The sequence below is a fragment of the Lottia gigantea genome (assembly GCF_000327385.1).
Source record: "Lottia gigantea unplaced genomic scaffold LOTGIsca_66, whole genome shotgun sequence".
Taxonomy (NCBI): Eukaryota; Metazoa; Mollusca; class Gastropoda; family Lottiidae; genus Lottia; species Lottia gigantea.
The window spans coordinates 417242-435232 of record NW_008710245.1 but is presented as its reverse complement, the minus strand read 5'-3'; the positions used below and the strand labels follow the sequence as shown (position 1 = coordinate 435232).

At 32.2% G+C, this 17991-nt stretch overlaps 1 protein-coding gene across 1 annotated transcript; it reads right to left on the bottom strand.

Moving 5' to 3' along the window:
• Window positions 1–393: 393 nt before the first annotated feature.
• Window positions 394–15591, bottom strand: LOTGIDRAFT_129690 (hypothetical protein; the record flags this gene model as incomplete). Its single annotated transcript, XM_009064871.1, has 22 exons — window positions 394–629; window positions 3259–3353; window positions 3713–3951; window positions 4412–4741; window positions 4895–5097; window positions 5408–5522; window positions 5747–5919; window positions 6256–6466; window positions 7207–7404; window positions 7574–7894; window positions 8182–8329; window positions 8562–8749; window positions 9205–9367; window positions 9722–9888; window positions 11049–11363; window positions 11556–11876; window positions 12288–12614; window positions 12818–13450; window positions 13680–13866; window positions 14134–14267; window positions 14665–14997; window positions 15253–15591. Coding segments are annotated over 22 exons (5376 nt in total), but the record flags the coding sequence as incomplete, so codon positions are not given.
• Window positions 15592–17991: the final 2400 nt, after the last annotated feature.

Sequence of the window (17991 nt, the reverse complement as noted above, 5' to 3'; positions counted from 1 at the left end):
TTTGACAATTATATCAGATATATATTTTAACATTTACTTCATTTCCACCAGTAACCATGGCAATTTCTCCATATTTACTCCTTAATATAGTCTTTTGACAATTTGAATTAAAATATTTCTGAAGATTCCCATATCAAGGCCTTTTTTTCAAGGCTTTGATATTAACTTATTAAAATTATTGCATCTTCCTTCATCTGCAGTAGCTACTTTTTTGATAACTTTATAAATTTTTTACCTGTGCTTGAGAGTGATGTGTTGATCAGGTCAAGGTTCGTGGTTTATTTTGATGAAGACCGTCTAGAAATTCTTTTAGAATGGTGTTGATTTCTCATGAATATAAAATGCACCAATGATATATAAGAATTATGTCCATATACTATTAAATTATAAATACTATGTTGGAGGAGAACCATTTATATAGCGTAACATTAAATTAAAACTATTAGATATAGTACATGAATAGTCTTCTTCACATAGTGGTACTAAACATGCCAAACCTAGTAATAGTAACATTAATAACTGGAATGGTAAAGCTGCTCGCAGGACACGGGAACAAAATGGAGTGGCACAAATTAAACTTGCGTCTTCTTCATGTGAAACGATACTTAATCTGAAATAAATACAAAATTCTTTGATTTCACTTCATATTGTGGTATAAAATAATTTCTAATGATAACATGACAACACGGAAATTTTGTTAGTAAAATGAATTCATTAGTAATTTAAATGAATATATAAATATTGAAAACATTTAAAAACAGTTGAATATGACTTATTTATCAAATTTACACAATAAATTATAAATATTATCCCATTCCAAGATCTAACCTAAGTTTAAGCAACCAACATGCATGCAAACTTACAAAAACAAATAAAAAAACTAACAATGTCATACCCCATCCATATAAACATGCAACAATTATAAAAAAAATAAAAAACCTAAAGCTTTAACAACATTTATAAACCAAATAAGGGACAAAAGCGAACAAAATATGCAAACAACTGTGAACATGATAAAAAAAATTTGAACATCCATCCATCTTTTTCTTTACACAAAGGAACCTTGATGGATTTCAAATTGACCAAAATTACGATAATGAGTTGGAATGTGATCCTCCATGACTATATCGTGTTTTTGATTCCCTGATATATGTTTTACTATATTTTATATTACAGGGAATGATGTAAAACAAAACCTTATGACCCAAAAGGTTTCTGTAAGAAGCTGAAGATCATTGCTGTTCAGTAGTTGATTAGGATCCAATTGCAACCAAGGACTGTACTTTATGAGGAGTGAGGAAAATGCCTAACATTTACACAATGATCACATTTTATTTTCCAATCTGCTTGATGAAAAGAAATCAAAAGCACCAAACTGATCAAATTCATCATATCCCAATAATTCAAATTCTTCTTAACTTTTCAATGATATAAAAAGATTAATGTATTAATTGTATTTGAGTTGCCCATTTCCAAGTTAATATTTAATATTAGTTATTTATCAGTAACATGCCTTATTCTTGTTGTTTTAAAATATTATCTGAATTAATTTTTTGACTCTGAAAGTTGATTCTTTAATATTTCAATATACTTTTTCATTATATTTAAACCTAATAAATTGTCAAAATCTTTCTAGGCATATCTAGAAAATGCCTAAGGTGGGGGCCAAAATTGATTTCAGATGGCCTCAATTTTGAACATTTAGAGGGCTCAATTTCACTTAAAAAATAAGACTTTTCACAGGCCTAAAGGAGAAGCCATGGCCTCATGGCCCACCCCCTAAATATGTCACTGAATATAAGGATATATTCTGGTATATTGAGAAATTATTACAAATTAATCATTGGAATACAATATAGTCTTTGCCTAAGTTTTGAAGCAATATGCACTAAATTTGAGAAGCTGGCCAAAATAATGATGCCTTAAATTAAATTACAGCTGTTAAAAGCCTTTGACTATTTCTAAGTCATTAAATACATTAGTTTTAGTTTGAAGTCAAAGGAAACTTATTTGTAATATCTTTTTTTGACAGCAATTCAAATCTGCTATTATTCTAGAAGCCTCAAGGATGGTTCTTTTAAGATTTACAAGCATAATTTATGTATGATTCAAATATATTGAAATACTAAATTACTAAATATTTGAACTAACTAAATATGTCAGAACTGTGCTAAATATTAAATAAGCTGTTGATTCTAAAACAAAATAAATTTTGTGTTTATGTAAATAACTAACTGATTGTTTATATGTGTTTTTCAAGCATTATAGTAACATAAACTTGACTTGAAATAGAAAATGAAAGAAAGCAAAGATTGCTGAGAAGCAAAAGCCTAAAGATTAAATTTAAGCGATATACAGTCTATTCTCTTTACCAGTTGATGAAACTATAGTTATAACGATTTCATTTATAGCAGGCATAATGCTAATGCTCTGAGAAATTCTAGTCTTCCATTCAATTCAAGTGTTACTATTTCTGCTAGTAATTTTTTCTTGGAAAGTTGACAAATTGGGACACAGAGAGACCTATTTTGAAAATATCTGTTCCTTTTGAGATGAACAGAAATTCCAATATAGGTCTTTTATGATAATCAGAGCTTGAAAATCAATAGTCAATCAGTTAGTTGTGACTAAAAAAAATAAATTGATGCAGTAACTAAGCAGTGGGCCCCAAACTGATTGTCAGAGTTTAGACATGCTGAAAAATGGGCAACATGTCGCGCTAGATTGCGACACAATCACCCTTAAATAGGAAATTACTTAGGACTGTCTTCTACACTGGCCTGTAATAAGGGTCTGGTGTCTCCAAATACAAGCTGTGAAAAGCAACACACAATAAATGGGATTATAGAATGATAGAATACAGTAGACACACTAGCTTTAATATTTCACAAAGAATCATTTAAAAGAGAATGATCAGCCTTATAAATATTTTCGTGGTTGGACTTGTTTCCAACTACCATGGTTATAATAGAAAATTACAATTCATTTTAGATATTTAGAATCAAGTCCAACCAGCTATGAAAATTTCAGACAAAGATTGGCTTTCATTGAATCAAAATAACTTTATCTTTATTAAGATTTTACAATTAACATATTTATATCCAAGTGATTTTGATATTTTTAGATATATTGATAATTAAATTTCTATGGAAACTAAAGATCAGAATAAGTTGAAGAAAGCATGATTTCAAAGTTAATACACAATATTTACCTGTCGTGAAACAGCAAAAGGGGATCTATTTCTAGTTCGGACTAGACTTCCTGGTGGATGTGTTTGGTGGTAATAAGGTGAACCTTGGCGTGATGTTCTGGAACTACCTAAACCTGACAATACTCTGTCACACTCATCAAGACTTACAGCCTACAGTAGATATTTAAAACTTTAATCTTATTTCAACTTAATATATAATTTGACAAGCATCAAAGAACACCCTTAATTTTACAAATAAGCTCTTCCAAAGAAACATACAGTTTTATGTTGATAGAAAGAATGCATGTGTGGAAGAGTTCAATAGGAAGTTGAGGGATTTCGGGTACATAACTGGCATAACATATCCAGCCTATTTTTAAACTTAGGTTCCTCCACATTAGCAGTTGACACATCAGAATCTTGATTTAGCTCCAAACTCCAAATCTGATAGGTCCACAGATTTTATGATTTAAACGTGGTTTCAGGATGTGCAAATGATAATAAAATAACAAAAATAGCTACTAGAGATATAGGCAAAGAATACTTACCCCAGGTCTTCGACTAAGATCTAATCTACCTTCTAAACTAGAGATATAAGAATTTGAAAGTCGTAGTAAAGCTCGTAGTCTATTAACTATAATACACGTCTTGTCTTTAGCGTTGACCATTTCCGTAGAGTCTGTATTTAACAATAGTTGATCTGCTGTCTCTTTTAATGTTAAGGCTTTGTCTTGTTTTTTTTCCAAGTCACCCTGGATATCCTAAAAGAATAAAAAAAAAAATACAAATGAAATAAATTTTTATATAAATAAAATATGTAATTTAGAATTTAGAAACTCTGGCAACAGTCATTTTGGTGTGTATACATAGTTTGTCAAATTTGGTTTCTAGTCAGGAAAATGCCAAATTCCGTTCTGAAGTAACCAAGTAATTATGATTGTTTCATGCCAAATAACTTTCAAATGATAAGATTTTCAAACCGGCAAGCCACTTATCACCAGAGAACAAAGTCAACATGGTATTGACTGAGTCTGATGACTGATCCCTACTTTCAAATATATAAGGTAAATTATTGTCCATTGGCATCTATTTCAATACCCACCTCCCTATCCAACTCTCCTTCCATTTTATCAAAAACAAAGCAATAAAAAAGTTCTTAGAGAACAATTAAGCCATTGCTTTCCCCCCAAATCTAGTACCTATATAACAAGCAAATCCTACCTTTAATGAATTATATTTTTCCCACAAAACAGCATCAGTAGCTTCAACATTAATAGGTTCACATCGTTGTAGTCTAGTTTCTATGTTTTCTAACCATAATAGTAAATCATGCACTGTATGGTGAAATTCTGAACTATCTGTTAACGCTGACTGTAGTTCTTGTTGAATGTCATTAACACGAGCACATACATTCTCATAGCGTCTGTTCATCACATGTAATTTATCACGGAGTTCTCTCCCTTCCTGAGTTTTATCATCAATATAGTTCCTACTGATCAAATTTATTGATGTCACTCGCATTTTCTTGGATTCTAACTGAACCAACAAATCCTGAAAGAGAAAGAAGTAACGTTCAATCTGCCACAGATGATTATTGAAAAATGGACAGCATCTGCAAATGTCTGCTGCTTGTAATTTAGAACAGGAGACTATAACATTATCTTGCCTTTTGGATCAATTTTTGTGAAAATTTCTCATACTGACCTTAAATTGTCTTATAACTCTCTCTAACTCTATCATGTTGCTAGGCAATGGTTGAAATGATGATAATAGTGCTTCAGTCTCTTCTAACCAGTCTAACATACTATCCATATCATTTATAAATTGAATATGGTCTGGACGTTCAGAACGATGTATTTGTGTCGTGACATTGCCTTCTTGTAACCTTTCCCATCTCTCGGTTAAAACTGTCATCAAGGAAAATAAGGATTAATTTATATATAGGTAAAAGTATATACATTGATAGCATGACAAAGTAGTCCTTCAAAATTCAAAAATACTCATTCATATGCCTAAAAAAGAATTCTTAATTATCTTGTCAAAAAAGTAGCAGTATTAATGGATCATTTTCTCCTTTTATGCTTGAACTTTACTCAACAAGTGATCAATTAATCATTTGCTATGTGATTAAGTGAGGGTAGTTGGAAGCGTATCTGTAAGAATTTTTTGTATGATTTTGATGCAAAAGTCAATGCTTTAAAAATATAATTTTCTTACTTCTAATATGAGAATCAGCACTAGCTATGGTGTTTAAACCAGATTCAGTTTTTATCAATCTATCTAATGTGTTTATTTTATTCATCCCTTCTTTACATTCATCCAAATAATAAATCTGAAATTAAAATAGGAATTTGATGACATTACAGCTATGTTAGGCAATTCATATCATTTTACTTACTGAAAACAGAGAAAATTTTACATCAAAAAGGTTGGGAGAAAATTTTTTCTATTAAGCTAAGCTTCTTTCATTGTATACATATCCATTATCACTCTTAACAAAATGTGAAGATTTGACAAATGGAATTTCTTGAAAAACTATCTGAAAAGAGTACTCACAAATCTTTCAGTTTTGTCAACTTGGCCTAGAGCCTGACTAGTCTGTAATTCTTGTTCAGCAGCAGATAATTTATTAGCTGTATCATCTATTGTGTCTGCTAGATTTTCTAACAGAGCTTCAACTTTACTGTTTCTGCTTCTATGCTCAGTCTTTTGTCTTCTTTCTTCTGAAGCTAGAATTGTTAATAAAAAATATTGTGGGTTGTACATTCAGTCAGCATGTGAAAGTCTGGTGATCTTAAATTAGTCCTCTTTCCTCAATATTTCAATCAATCCAGATGTAAATGGATAAATAATTTAGAAATTCTATAAGATTTGGCTAAGAACCAGCGAGTAAAAATGAACCATGTGATCCTGAAATTTTACCTTTGACAATGTAAGTAATGATTTTGTGACAGGGGTCCTGAGTGAAATATATATGTTGATAGCACATTGTCATCAATATCTTTACTGATATTACTTAAACAACCTTAGTTGTATTCTTTACGTCATAATAAAAACTTTCTTACCATTAGGACTATCACTATGTTTAGCCCATCTTGATGGAGACCTTGCTGATTTGGGAGTCCGTCTACCTGGTATTCTACGTCTTTTTGGACTCTCTGGTGGAGAGCTTCTCAAATACTCCTCAGTCTCTGTTGTATCCCATTCTATTGTACCTTGTTCTGACTGTTGAATAAGTGTAGTGTGTCTCTCAGTTGTCATATATTCAACAGTTTCCTATGATAGTAAGTCGACATACTTGACATTAGAATCAATTGACTTGACATATCTTGACATCTTAACTCAATCAGAATAGGGTGTCTAATGATTACAAAATTTTTTTTCACTCAGATACAGAAATGATTTTGAAAAAAAAGTTTGATAGAATTGCCTGAGGCAGGATGAAATTGACCATTAAAGATAACAATCTGGTTATTAACATATTTTGTTATCCCAACCATAACATTAACTGAAAGTGTCCTTTTTAACTTGATTTAAATTGATTCTGATAAAAAAAATTGACAAAAGAAATTGAGAAGGGGATTTATATAATGATCACTAGCTTCTTGATATTGCTGATCAAATTAGCTTTAATTAATTAATTAGCTTCGATCAACTACAGAATTATGTAAATAATTATGAATACATACCCCTTCTATTTCTATAGTTTGTTGTTTTTCAGCTATAGTTCTTGTTCTGTCTTCTATTTCCTATAATAAAATAATTATTTCAATATTGATGAATCAAAGGGTTTTCTGATGTATAGAGAAAATTGAACAGTGAAATCTTTTTATCAATGAGGCCTTTGGATCTCAATCATATATACCTTTTACATCAAAATCATCCAATACTTAACTCAAAAAGATTTGCAAGAGGTTTTGAAACTTGTGAGACAATTTTCACTGAGATCCACAAATCCCAAAAGCACCAGATTGCAACATATATTCATTTCAAAGATACGAAAAATTCATCTTTACCATGTTGATATTGTGCTGTAGTTGTTTTCTGTAAGATTTGATTCTATCATTGATATCTCTGTAATAATCTCTATATTCTTCTAACTCAGTTTGTATTAATGTCACTTGTTGACTATCTCCATTCAGCCGTAACAGAGCTGCTAAATCTTCTAATCTTGAATTATCCCCCTTTCTATTCTCTATCTCACTCTCAAGTTGCTAAAGTTAAGAAAATTAGATTAAGTCAAAGTCAAGACTTGGAACGGACGGAGCCTGTTCAGAACTCTCAAATAATGGACCATAGAATGATAATGGGCCTACTGCTGTACACCTTACTTAGCTACCGATATTGTCAAAGAAATTTCAAAAATTTTACATCATACAATACCTTAATTTCTTCTAATTTAGTGGACTCATCAAGATCTGAGAGATGTTCTAGATCTGTAACTCGTAATTCAGTTTCACGTAACCATGACACCAATCTTAGTCTCAATGTATTATATTCATCTTTAGTCCCTGTGGACTGTCGTAATTCTTTAGCAGTAGCTGATGATTTCTGCTGCAATCTATCCCATCGTGAGTTGACATCTGTCATCAATGATTTTAACATGCCCTTGGTATCAGTCAAACCTGTCTTAGCCATTTGACGGTACTGTTTGTTGATGTTCTCTAAATGGGTGATTTGTGATCTGATATTCTTTTCTAATGTCTGCAATGTAGAGAATGTTGACATAGAAATTTTGGAGATTCCAATTATTAGTAACTTCAACTTCATGTCATTTTGTATCACTGACTTATTTCACTCAAATTTCCAGAGCCAGATCTTGGACTATTTGGTTTATAATAACTTAGACTCCATAATTATAAACTCATTTCTTTTACTATTTGTCATAGTTTGTGTTATAGAATATGCCAAAATCCTCAGTTCATGTATATGGGTATCATTAGTTCTTAAAGATATGATTAGCTCGCCAAATACATTTAACACCTACTTACCTCATATTTATCAATCTCTTCTCTACTAGTTAATGACATTGGATTAGCTTCACGTCTTCTGATCTCAGACTCAGCTAAATCTAACCAATCAGTGAAATCATCTGTAGATTGACGAAATTTCTCCCATATCTTCCAAGTTTCTTCAATCCTAAAATCAGAGATGAAGTATCTGGTAAAACATAAGTTTCCTATCTCTTTAGCTGGTAAAATATTAAAAGCATGTCCCATGATGTCATTAATGGCCTCCTTTGATACGCTAGCTTTCACTCAAGAAGACACCCACTAGAAATTTGACAGGTGGAAGCAATATAGATGTACCTCGTAGTAGGACATGCATAGGGGGTTAAGCCATCTGACCTTCTGCCACAATAAAATATTACCTGATTCTTTTCTCAGGGGATTGTTGACAAATATTACTCCATCTTTTTTCTAAACTCTCCATTGTCGTCTGCAGAGTATTAAACTCTACCTCTGTAGGACAGGCATCTGTATCATGTAACAAGACTTGACAGAGATTTAATACAGAGGCCACACCAGCACTGTGTCTCTCTATATCTCTTTGTAGATCCTGAAATTGAGGAATGAATGTCCTGTAGGATAAAATGATAACATGCTTCTTCCACAATTCCTTCGTCTTAAAAAGGTTGTCTAGCTTTTTTGTGATCATCTTTTAGCATCATTTAAATTTTCTGTCAGATATCTGTGGTTCCTGTAATTATTGAACTACATAACCCTACATCACATCACTATCACAAAAGATGCCCATAATTCATCATAACATGTTAAGTGTTAGTGGAATTGGAAGATCCACAGATGTCGGAATTAAACTTGGAATGGAACAAATTGATGGTGTCTCCAATACACATAATTACAAAACCTTTGAATGCAAATGAAATAAAACATCTTATATCCTGAACTCAAAGTAATAAAACTTAAAGTGAATGAAGTTAACGTTATGTGACTTCACTTAGATTGTAGTATGTACTCATAATCTTTAAGAAGTGGAAAATATAGCTTACTAACCTGATGATGTTCTAGATGTTTCTGTATTTGTCCTATATCACAACTCTGATATATAATAGGTGTATTTAATTCAAGCTCAATATTTCCTAGCCATTTCTCTAAATTTTTAGTACTATTATCCAACTGTTTAACAGCTAGTAATGTCTCTTGTAACTTTCTCTCTCTATAAAATACACAATCATCACATGATATGAGTTTACATTAGATTTTGCTCTTGGATTTTTAAACTGCACAGCCCCAAACACTTAGGTTCCCAAATTTTCTTACATCCAAATGATTAGACACTTTTTCTATGACAGCTCTTCTGAACTGCATAACTGATAAGGGGAAAATGGATTGAATTGAAAGATAGCATCAGGATCAAAATTGTTCAGCCCTTTTTGGATCAAAAACTACATCATTTTTGTTTAAGGTGTGAATGGCAACTCTTAATGAGGCTAAACCAGGTATTTAGTTATATATGAAAAATATAGTAAAATTTATGGTCAAGAAACATGTACTTTTTTTTTAAACTTACCTGAAGTTGACAACTTGACAAAGATGTTGCCATTTATTTTCTACTCGTTCTGTTTTACTATTAATATCACTAGCTCTAATATAACTGCTACTATTACTTAATATCTTTCCTTCTTCAATTAATTCATTCTTTATCTTTTCTTTCTCTCTCATTTCTTCTTTAATTTCCTACAATTACCACATTCAAATTTTACTTCTTGCCACAAAAAACCTGTGCCAGTTCTTTGTTTTGGACAATTACCTTTACATCAAAACTCTTGCAAAGACTTTCACAGTTAAATATTAATATATTTTTTCACTTTTATACCAAAATATGCTTCTAAAACAAGTTAAAATTTGGTACAACTTCAAATTTTCAAAAAACCATATTGCTCTAAAAGGACCCAGCAAAAGTTAATGAACTGGCATCTTTGATTTCCTATCTTTTAACAAAGTAATAAATTTAAAGTTATTAGAAATATATTCACAGAACTTAAAGACCATGTTTTTAAAAATTCTAAACTTGACTTTGGTTTATCGGTTTAATATGTCTATCAAAATTCTTACCCCTTCCATTTTCACAAGAATAAAAATAATTATCACATACAGAGAAATGTCCTTCATTCAAACTATCATTGACTTAATACCACCCAAAAACATTCATAACACAATGTAAATCCCAAAATACATCACAATTTCTATTAATAGTCCAGGGATTATGCTAGTAAACGTGACCACACCCACTTAAGATTCCAGTATTACAATCATATGGTTACTATAAATAAACACTATTAGTCTGGACTGTTTATACTGGTTGTTATGACAACACAGATGTGATACAGGTGTACCAGACGGTCTGTTGTCAAAATTCAAATTTTCATATTTGACGAGTTTAATTTAAAATTTGAAATTCAGGACAGCATGTTTGAACGTAATTATCATGGCATTCAAATGTTTTGTGTAAATAAAATAATTTGTGGTGTATTTTCTGAATTTTGTTAAAATTGGTGAGATAAAAACATTTTAAAGAAGAAAGGTTAAAGGGTAAGGCATTAGTGTTCTAAATATATGTTTTTAAAAGATTTGAGAACTTGATTCAGGCCATCCTTATCACCTTTCAGAATTGAAACCTTATGTTCTGTTCCATTGAAAGTATAGCTTGAGCCAGGGTGAACTACAATCATTTTCTTCAAGAATATGGAGAAAAATATAATGCACTTGTGAAAAATTGATGATGACCAAATTTAACAAAAAGTTTGTATTGAAAAATCAATGTTTTGAACCCTTCCCAAATGTGCAGCAAAAACACATGAGAAAATTCAAATCGTAAGAAAATTTCTAAAACTTACTGTGTCTAGTTTATGGATGTGATCTTCAACATGTATATCTCTACCACCAATACATTTCTCTTCCATTTTATTCATCCATTCAATAAACCATCTTACTCTCTCAGAGAAGGCTGTCCATTTTCCAGTATTGTCATCCAATCTTGTCACTCTTAATGACATCTGTCTTGATAGCTCCTCCCACTGTTTATTCATTAATCTGATTCGTTGATGAAGGATATTCATGTCTTCTGATTGGATAAATGTACTTAGATTTGCTTCTCTTGCTAGAAGTCTCTGGCGTTTGTCTTCAGATCTGATGAACACATCTTCGATGTCCTAAAATTCAAAGTCACAGACGTGTCTCATAAACAGCTTACAATGTGTTACAATTTAGCTTTAAGACATTACTTTTGTTTTTTCTATAGTGCCTGAAATTTACATACAGAAATTTTGAACTTAACAAAGATTTTCCTGGAAGAGTTCTAATCTGAATAATTGTCCTAGAATAATTAAGAATTAATACAGTACCTTGCATCTATTTATTTCTCTTTGAATATCATCATAATTGTCAGGCACATCTCTTTCAAGAATAGCTCTAGGCTCTTTCAACCAGGCCAAAATTTCATCTATGTCTTCCTCACAATCATGCCATTGTTTGAAGAGATCTTCCAGTCTTACACGATGTTCTTCTAGTTGACTGTAGACCTGGTACCAGCTATGTTCTAATTGGGCCAGACAAACCTTGATCTCCTTACAGGCTGTCAGATCAGCTTGTTCTAATAGTATATTACCCATATTATTAACTTTCTTAAACTCATTTTCTTTTAATTTGAAGTGTTCTTTTGTCGTCTGCAATTCAAAAGAAAATGCATTTAGTGGGGAACAAATTTGGCAAGTCATTTTTACAATTGTCTTTAAGTAAAAACAAACAAACTTCTGTAATCATAATGTAATATCCCTTCAAAAAAATTAGTAGATAACAAAGCAGGTTAATGACTAATTAGCTAAGGTATATGACTAATTGGCTATCTAGAGGCAATAATTAAGACCTTAAAGAATAGTAGAATTCGGGGTCCACGGAAAAGGTTAGAAATAGGTTTTAATTTCTATAATAAATAAGGTAGCATTACTAAGAAATGAAACAGGTTATCCATCCCACTGTTCAGTGACTTATATGTTAATCAACACAATAAGAGAAATTTTGTGAAATATCTTATTAAAGATAATCAATATGGAAAGTCTGTTATGAAATATACTTACATTAATATCCTGAAGTTGATTTTTAACTTGTAACATTGTAATATTATGATAGTCTATTCTTTGTAAACTGTGATCTTTATCACTCAACCAATTTCTTAACTTCTCACTCAAATCATTGAACATCTGCCATTGGGTGATATGATTATCAATGATATCTTTACGTCTGTTGGCACGACGAACTACTGTCTGCCACTGTTCTGCCAGAAGATGTAGTTTCTGTTGGAACTGTTCAGCATCATCAACTTCTCCAGTTCTCAATAACTGTTGACCATCGCTCAATATTCCATGTAATACTTGTTCACGACTGTATTTCTCAGCATTGAATTTCTGAAAGACAAAAGAGATGCATGCAGTTGCCAAATTCTTTGGACTTCTTTGATTGGATTTTTGGCTTTAAAACTGAGAAGAAGAGTCACAAATTCTATCATTAAAGTAAAACAATTTAGGAGTTCTGGCTGGTCGAAACTGTTAAACATGTCCATATCAGAAACAATGTTACAGAAGGAGATTTAAAAAATAGCTAGTCATACCTCACAGTTTATCTGTTGTTCAATAAGATCAGCTAAATTTCCAGCAGACTCCAAAGATAAATCTTGTTCAGTTTGTGCTAGGAAACTCATCCAACTTTCACATTTAGCTGTAAAATCTTGATGAACCACAACATTTCCTTGTAACATCTTACACCTCATACTGGTCTCTGAGAGCAGACGGTACCATTTATGGTTAAGCTCTTGCATACGGCTTGCATCAAACGGTTTCAGTGCCAGTCTGTAACCAAGGTTGTTGACAGTGTCCAGGTCGATCATGTGGTCATTGAATTGCATCTGAAGAACTTTCAACTGATCAAGTCTGCTCTCCAGTCTGAAACTGTCTGCCGACTTCTGAGGATCTTCTGCTGCTAATATTGATTCAGCATGAGACAGGAAGGTTTTGATGACATCATATGCATCATGGAAGTTGTTGAGTTGTGATGTATCTTCAGAAAGAGATTCAATATGATGTGAGAGTTGTTGACGTAATCTTATCAATCTTTGATCAAGTAGCGTCTGTCTGGATGACAATACTGAGATTGTTGATTGGTCCATGTGTTTGGTGAGGTCATCACTTAGCTGATAGAGGTCAGCAAGCTTCACTTGGATGTCATCTAGCTCCAATTGAAAGTTCTGATAAGAAAAATAAATTGTTAAATGAAACACAATGAGAACTAAAAGTTCAACTCGCAATTGGAATCCATGAATTAGGTTATTCAGCTGACATCTGCTAAAATTATTTCCATACTTGGACAAGTCAATACACAATTGTCTTATCTATATATATATATATATATACAAATTGTCAAACCAAAATGCCTTATCTATATATAATGTCTATATAAATATAATAATTAAGTACCTTGCATCTTTCTAAATAGATAGGACTCGACTCGTCTTGTGTAGATTTTAAATGGCTAACTTCTCGTTCTTTTTCATCCAACATGTTACGTAACTTAATATACTGATCATCATATTTCTGCCATTGTTTTAGTCTGGCTTCAAAAATCATACGTCTGTCGCGAACCTCACTGCTTAACTTCTGCCACCTGAAAATTTCATATCACATCAGCCTACAATTTCTCTATATAACTCTGCAGTTCGGAATACACAAACATCTAGTTCATTCAAAATAGAAGAGCATAGCAATTGTGCAAAATAGTCACTTTCAAAATTGATTACTTGTCACTGAATGACATGTGGAATAACATCATTGACTGTAAACTGAACTGATTTGAGATGTCTGAAATAAACATTAAATTCAAATTTGACTTTTGCCCAAAATATAAAATTTGAGGAAGAGCTACTGATCTTACCTATCTTGAATATCTTTAGCAGTTTTCTTTAAATCTTTCTTAACATTAGCTTCACAATTCTTACAGTGTTCTTTACTTAGTGATAGGAAGGCGTCTAATTGTGGTTTATTGTGTAAAAGTTCACTTTCTCTTGTCTGAAGTAAAAAGTAGCGGTACAAAAGACATCGCAAGATGAGAGTGGCTCAGTGTTGCATCCATACATAAGATATCACCTTAAGCAGGGTTAAAAAAGCAAGTTTTGTCCACTGTAACATATAGCTAATAGGCTATGGTCATACTAGTATGTTTTAACTAGTATATGGCATGAGACACTGAAAACCAGAGAGGGTAGGACATTTTACTATTTCACATAAGCAATGATGTAAAACTGGATGGCAATACCAATGGGTGGTTAAATATTTTGAATTTTATACTTGAGAGCATTATGTCAATTCACATTTTGTTTTCAGAATTGCTCCTTCAGTTGGTAAATATGTTACTGTCAAAGATGATCACTTAAATGTATCTGCACGAAATATTCCATAAACCCACCTTTAATTTGTCCACTTGATTTCTAAGAGTAGCTACATCACCTCCTATTAGCTGATAGTTATTGAGACAGTATTCAGTTTCAGATAGTAGTGTATGTATAGCTTGTAGTTCTGACTGGTATCTACTCCATATTCCAGTTCTACTTTCTACCATATTGTCCAGATCTACTAGTCTCTTTTCTAGATTAACCAGTTCCTGATTAATAGTACCAACATGAGATTGGACACTACGTTGTATGCCTGGTGAATCATGACATAGTTCCATCAATCTGTCACCTTGATCTTTAAATTTACTGATTTCTCCTTCTTTAAAACTTAATGCTTGTCTGATAGCCTATATCATACAAATATATAAAAAAAAAACCTTTTTGATACAAATCAATGAAAGAGATCTTCCCAATAAAACAAAACTTTATACTCATATGCCTAAAAGATGAAGCCTACAATTTACATGAAGTAATTAAAATGTTCAATTAGTTCATAGATAACACAAAGATGATCCTGGCAGTTTATTGAATGAAAAAATATCAAAATTATACAAAGAAGTATTGAAAAAGTGCAGATAGAGAATGAAAAGTATTGAGCCAACCTTAATGTCAGTTCTAGTTTCCAAAGCACCAACTTCTCTTCCAGATTCCAAATAAACATTTAATTTTCTGTTCTGTTCCACAAACCATTTCTCTATTGCAGTAAAATTATGTTCAAATCTTCCCCATTGAGCTTGAAGTTGTTCAAGGAAATCTAAACGTTTGTTTACATTACTAGACACGATCTGCCACTGGTTGTTCAAGTCTCCAAGTTTCTCAGCAAAGGCAACTTTTTCTGTCTGTTCTTCTTCTTTTTGTGGTTGTAAGATGGACTGGTTGACAAAATCTATTGTGATTTGTTTACTAGCTAACTCCACTTTATAATCCTGTAATTTAGATATTCAATATTTTGTATAAATTGAATTCCCTAAATAAGAAATTATTTTGATATATAAGGACATACATCATTGGCCAAAAACAAATGAAATATTTCCATGTTCATTAATTTGCATCAGTTACTATGGAATTATCATATGTTTAACATGAAATAACTGTATTTACCTTGTACTTTCTGAGCATCATGTCAACGTCAGACACAGTTTTGATAGTTTTATGGGGATCATCACGTAAAGACTGTTTGATTTCCTCCAACCAATCCTCTAATTCTTGAAGAGCTTGTCTTGATGGCATTCTAGCCATCTGTTCTTTATGGAGGTATTTTTCAGCCTCACTGATATCATTTTGAAGAGCTTCCCAATCGTTCTCAAATTTCTTCAATTTTTCACTCAGTCCAGTTGTATTGTAGCTTTTGTTACTTAATAATTCATGACCTGATTCCAAAACTTTGTTTTTGAAAGGGATTTGGTTCTCAACCTCTTTTTGGAATTCCTGCAAAAGAGTCAGAAAACACCTGTGCTTAGGTTTCATATGAAATTTCTTGGAAGTAAATATGAATACCGAAATATTCATGGAAGGATCTAGCATACTTAGTTTTTTGTGAATTCCATGCAAACAATAACATCTATTCTTCAAAAAAAATATATAAGCTCTGGAAAAACACTTGGATACTAGAAACTAGAATATTTTTTAGTCTATAGAGGGTCTTACCAGAAGTTTTTCAACCTTGCCTCTCACTCCAGCAATACTCTTCTTTTCTTTCTTAGTCAGTTTCTTCAGACTCATAACCTTAGTATTAGCTGTAGCTAACCAGGAGGCCAGTATAGATGCTTCAGCTTCAAATCTTTGTAGCTCATCCCCTAAAGTTTCAGTTCTAAAACAGGAAGATTAACAATAAGATTTCAAGATGGCATATGACCCATGTACAGGGATATACTCGTATGAATATTTGCTTTGGTGATGAATTCATAATAATAGAAACTACTTCAACCTAGAATGTTATTAGCAGTGTTATGATGACAGCTAAACTTCTACAGCCCTATACGCTGCTTTTATCTTTGAAAGAAAATGCCGACTTGCTTTAGATCCCCGGTTGCCAACCTGGGATGTCAGGGGTGTGGCCAACTTGTGTAGGAGAATAATTTGTTTTGAATTGAGAGAGCACCTCAACACATGTTGGAAATATGGATGAAACAATGTTGAGTGAAATGTCCAGGTGATTGCTTCAAAGGTGTGTAGGCTGAGAAAGGTTGGGAACCACTATATTAGATCCAACATTGCCACTGAATTTGCTCCAAGCTCCTTGGAACCAGAAATCATGCCACATTGCTATTGCATTTTTGTTGGTACCAGTCAGTACCATTAGCATACAACTTAATTGATATGTATAATACCAGACCTACCTCTTGAGTTCATGAGATAATGAAGTATTTAAATCCACCCATTTATCAGCTAAATCAGCTATAGAGGTTTCTAGTTGAGGACAAGTTACACTATGTAATAACTGTTTACCAAGATCCACCACATGAAACACTGCAGACTTTTCATTGGACAGTTCTTTCTGCAGACGCATTAATGTAGCTAATTTTTGTTCAATGGTCTTTAATGAGTCGCCATTAGCAACAGGTTTTGGAATGTCATGTTCAATTCTAGACAAAGATCTCTTTACAGTGGCATATTTTTCATCAAGTTCTGACCACTGTTTATTAAGTCTATCTAGTTTTTGACCATGTAAACTGGCTTGGTCCACAATAACATGGGTAGAGTTTGTAAGTCTGGAATGTTCCTGTCTATGTTTATCTTGAACTGTTTTACTACACTGATCAGCTAAATGATCCAGCATTGCTTTATGGCTTTCAAGACCGCTGAAGAAATCCTGAAAAGAAGAAAATTGTAATTTGAAAAAAGATTCTTCTTCATTTTCAATACCACAATGACAGACAATCTCAGTCATCAAGAAATTTCAGCAAATTTAGACAAGTAATTGAAAAACATTCATGATAAAAGAAAATATACTCACCCTATTAGCAGTAAATTGTTGTCTTAAATGATGTAAATCGGTAGCTGATAAACAAGTTGTTTTTAATTTACTTTCAGCTGTTTGTAAATATTCACTATAATCATCTAATAAACTTTCATATTGTTCTTGTTTAGATGAGAATTGTTGTAGTTCAGATTTTCTCGCTGTTAGCTGAAAGCAGGAACCAAAATTTCGGTTAAAATAAATTTCTAAAACTGCACCACAATATTTCATCAATGTACCTTGTCATCATCCGGAATGTACATTGTCATCATCGGTGTCAGTCATCCGGAATGTACATTGTCATCATCAGGAATGTACATTGTCATCATCAGGAATGTACATTGTCATCATCAGGAATGTACATTAGAGAGAAAACACAAAT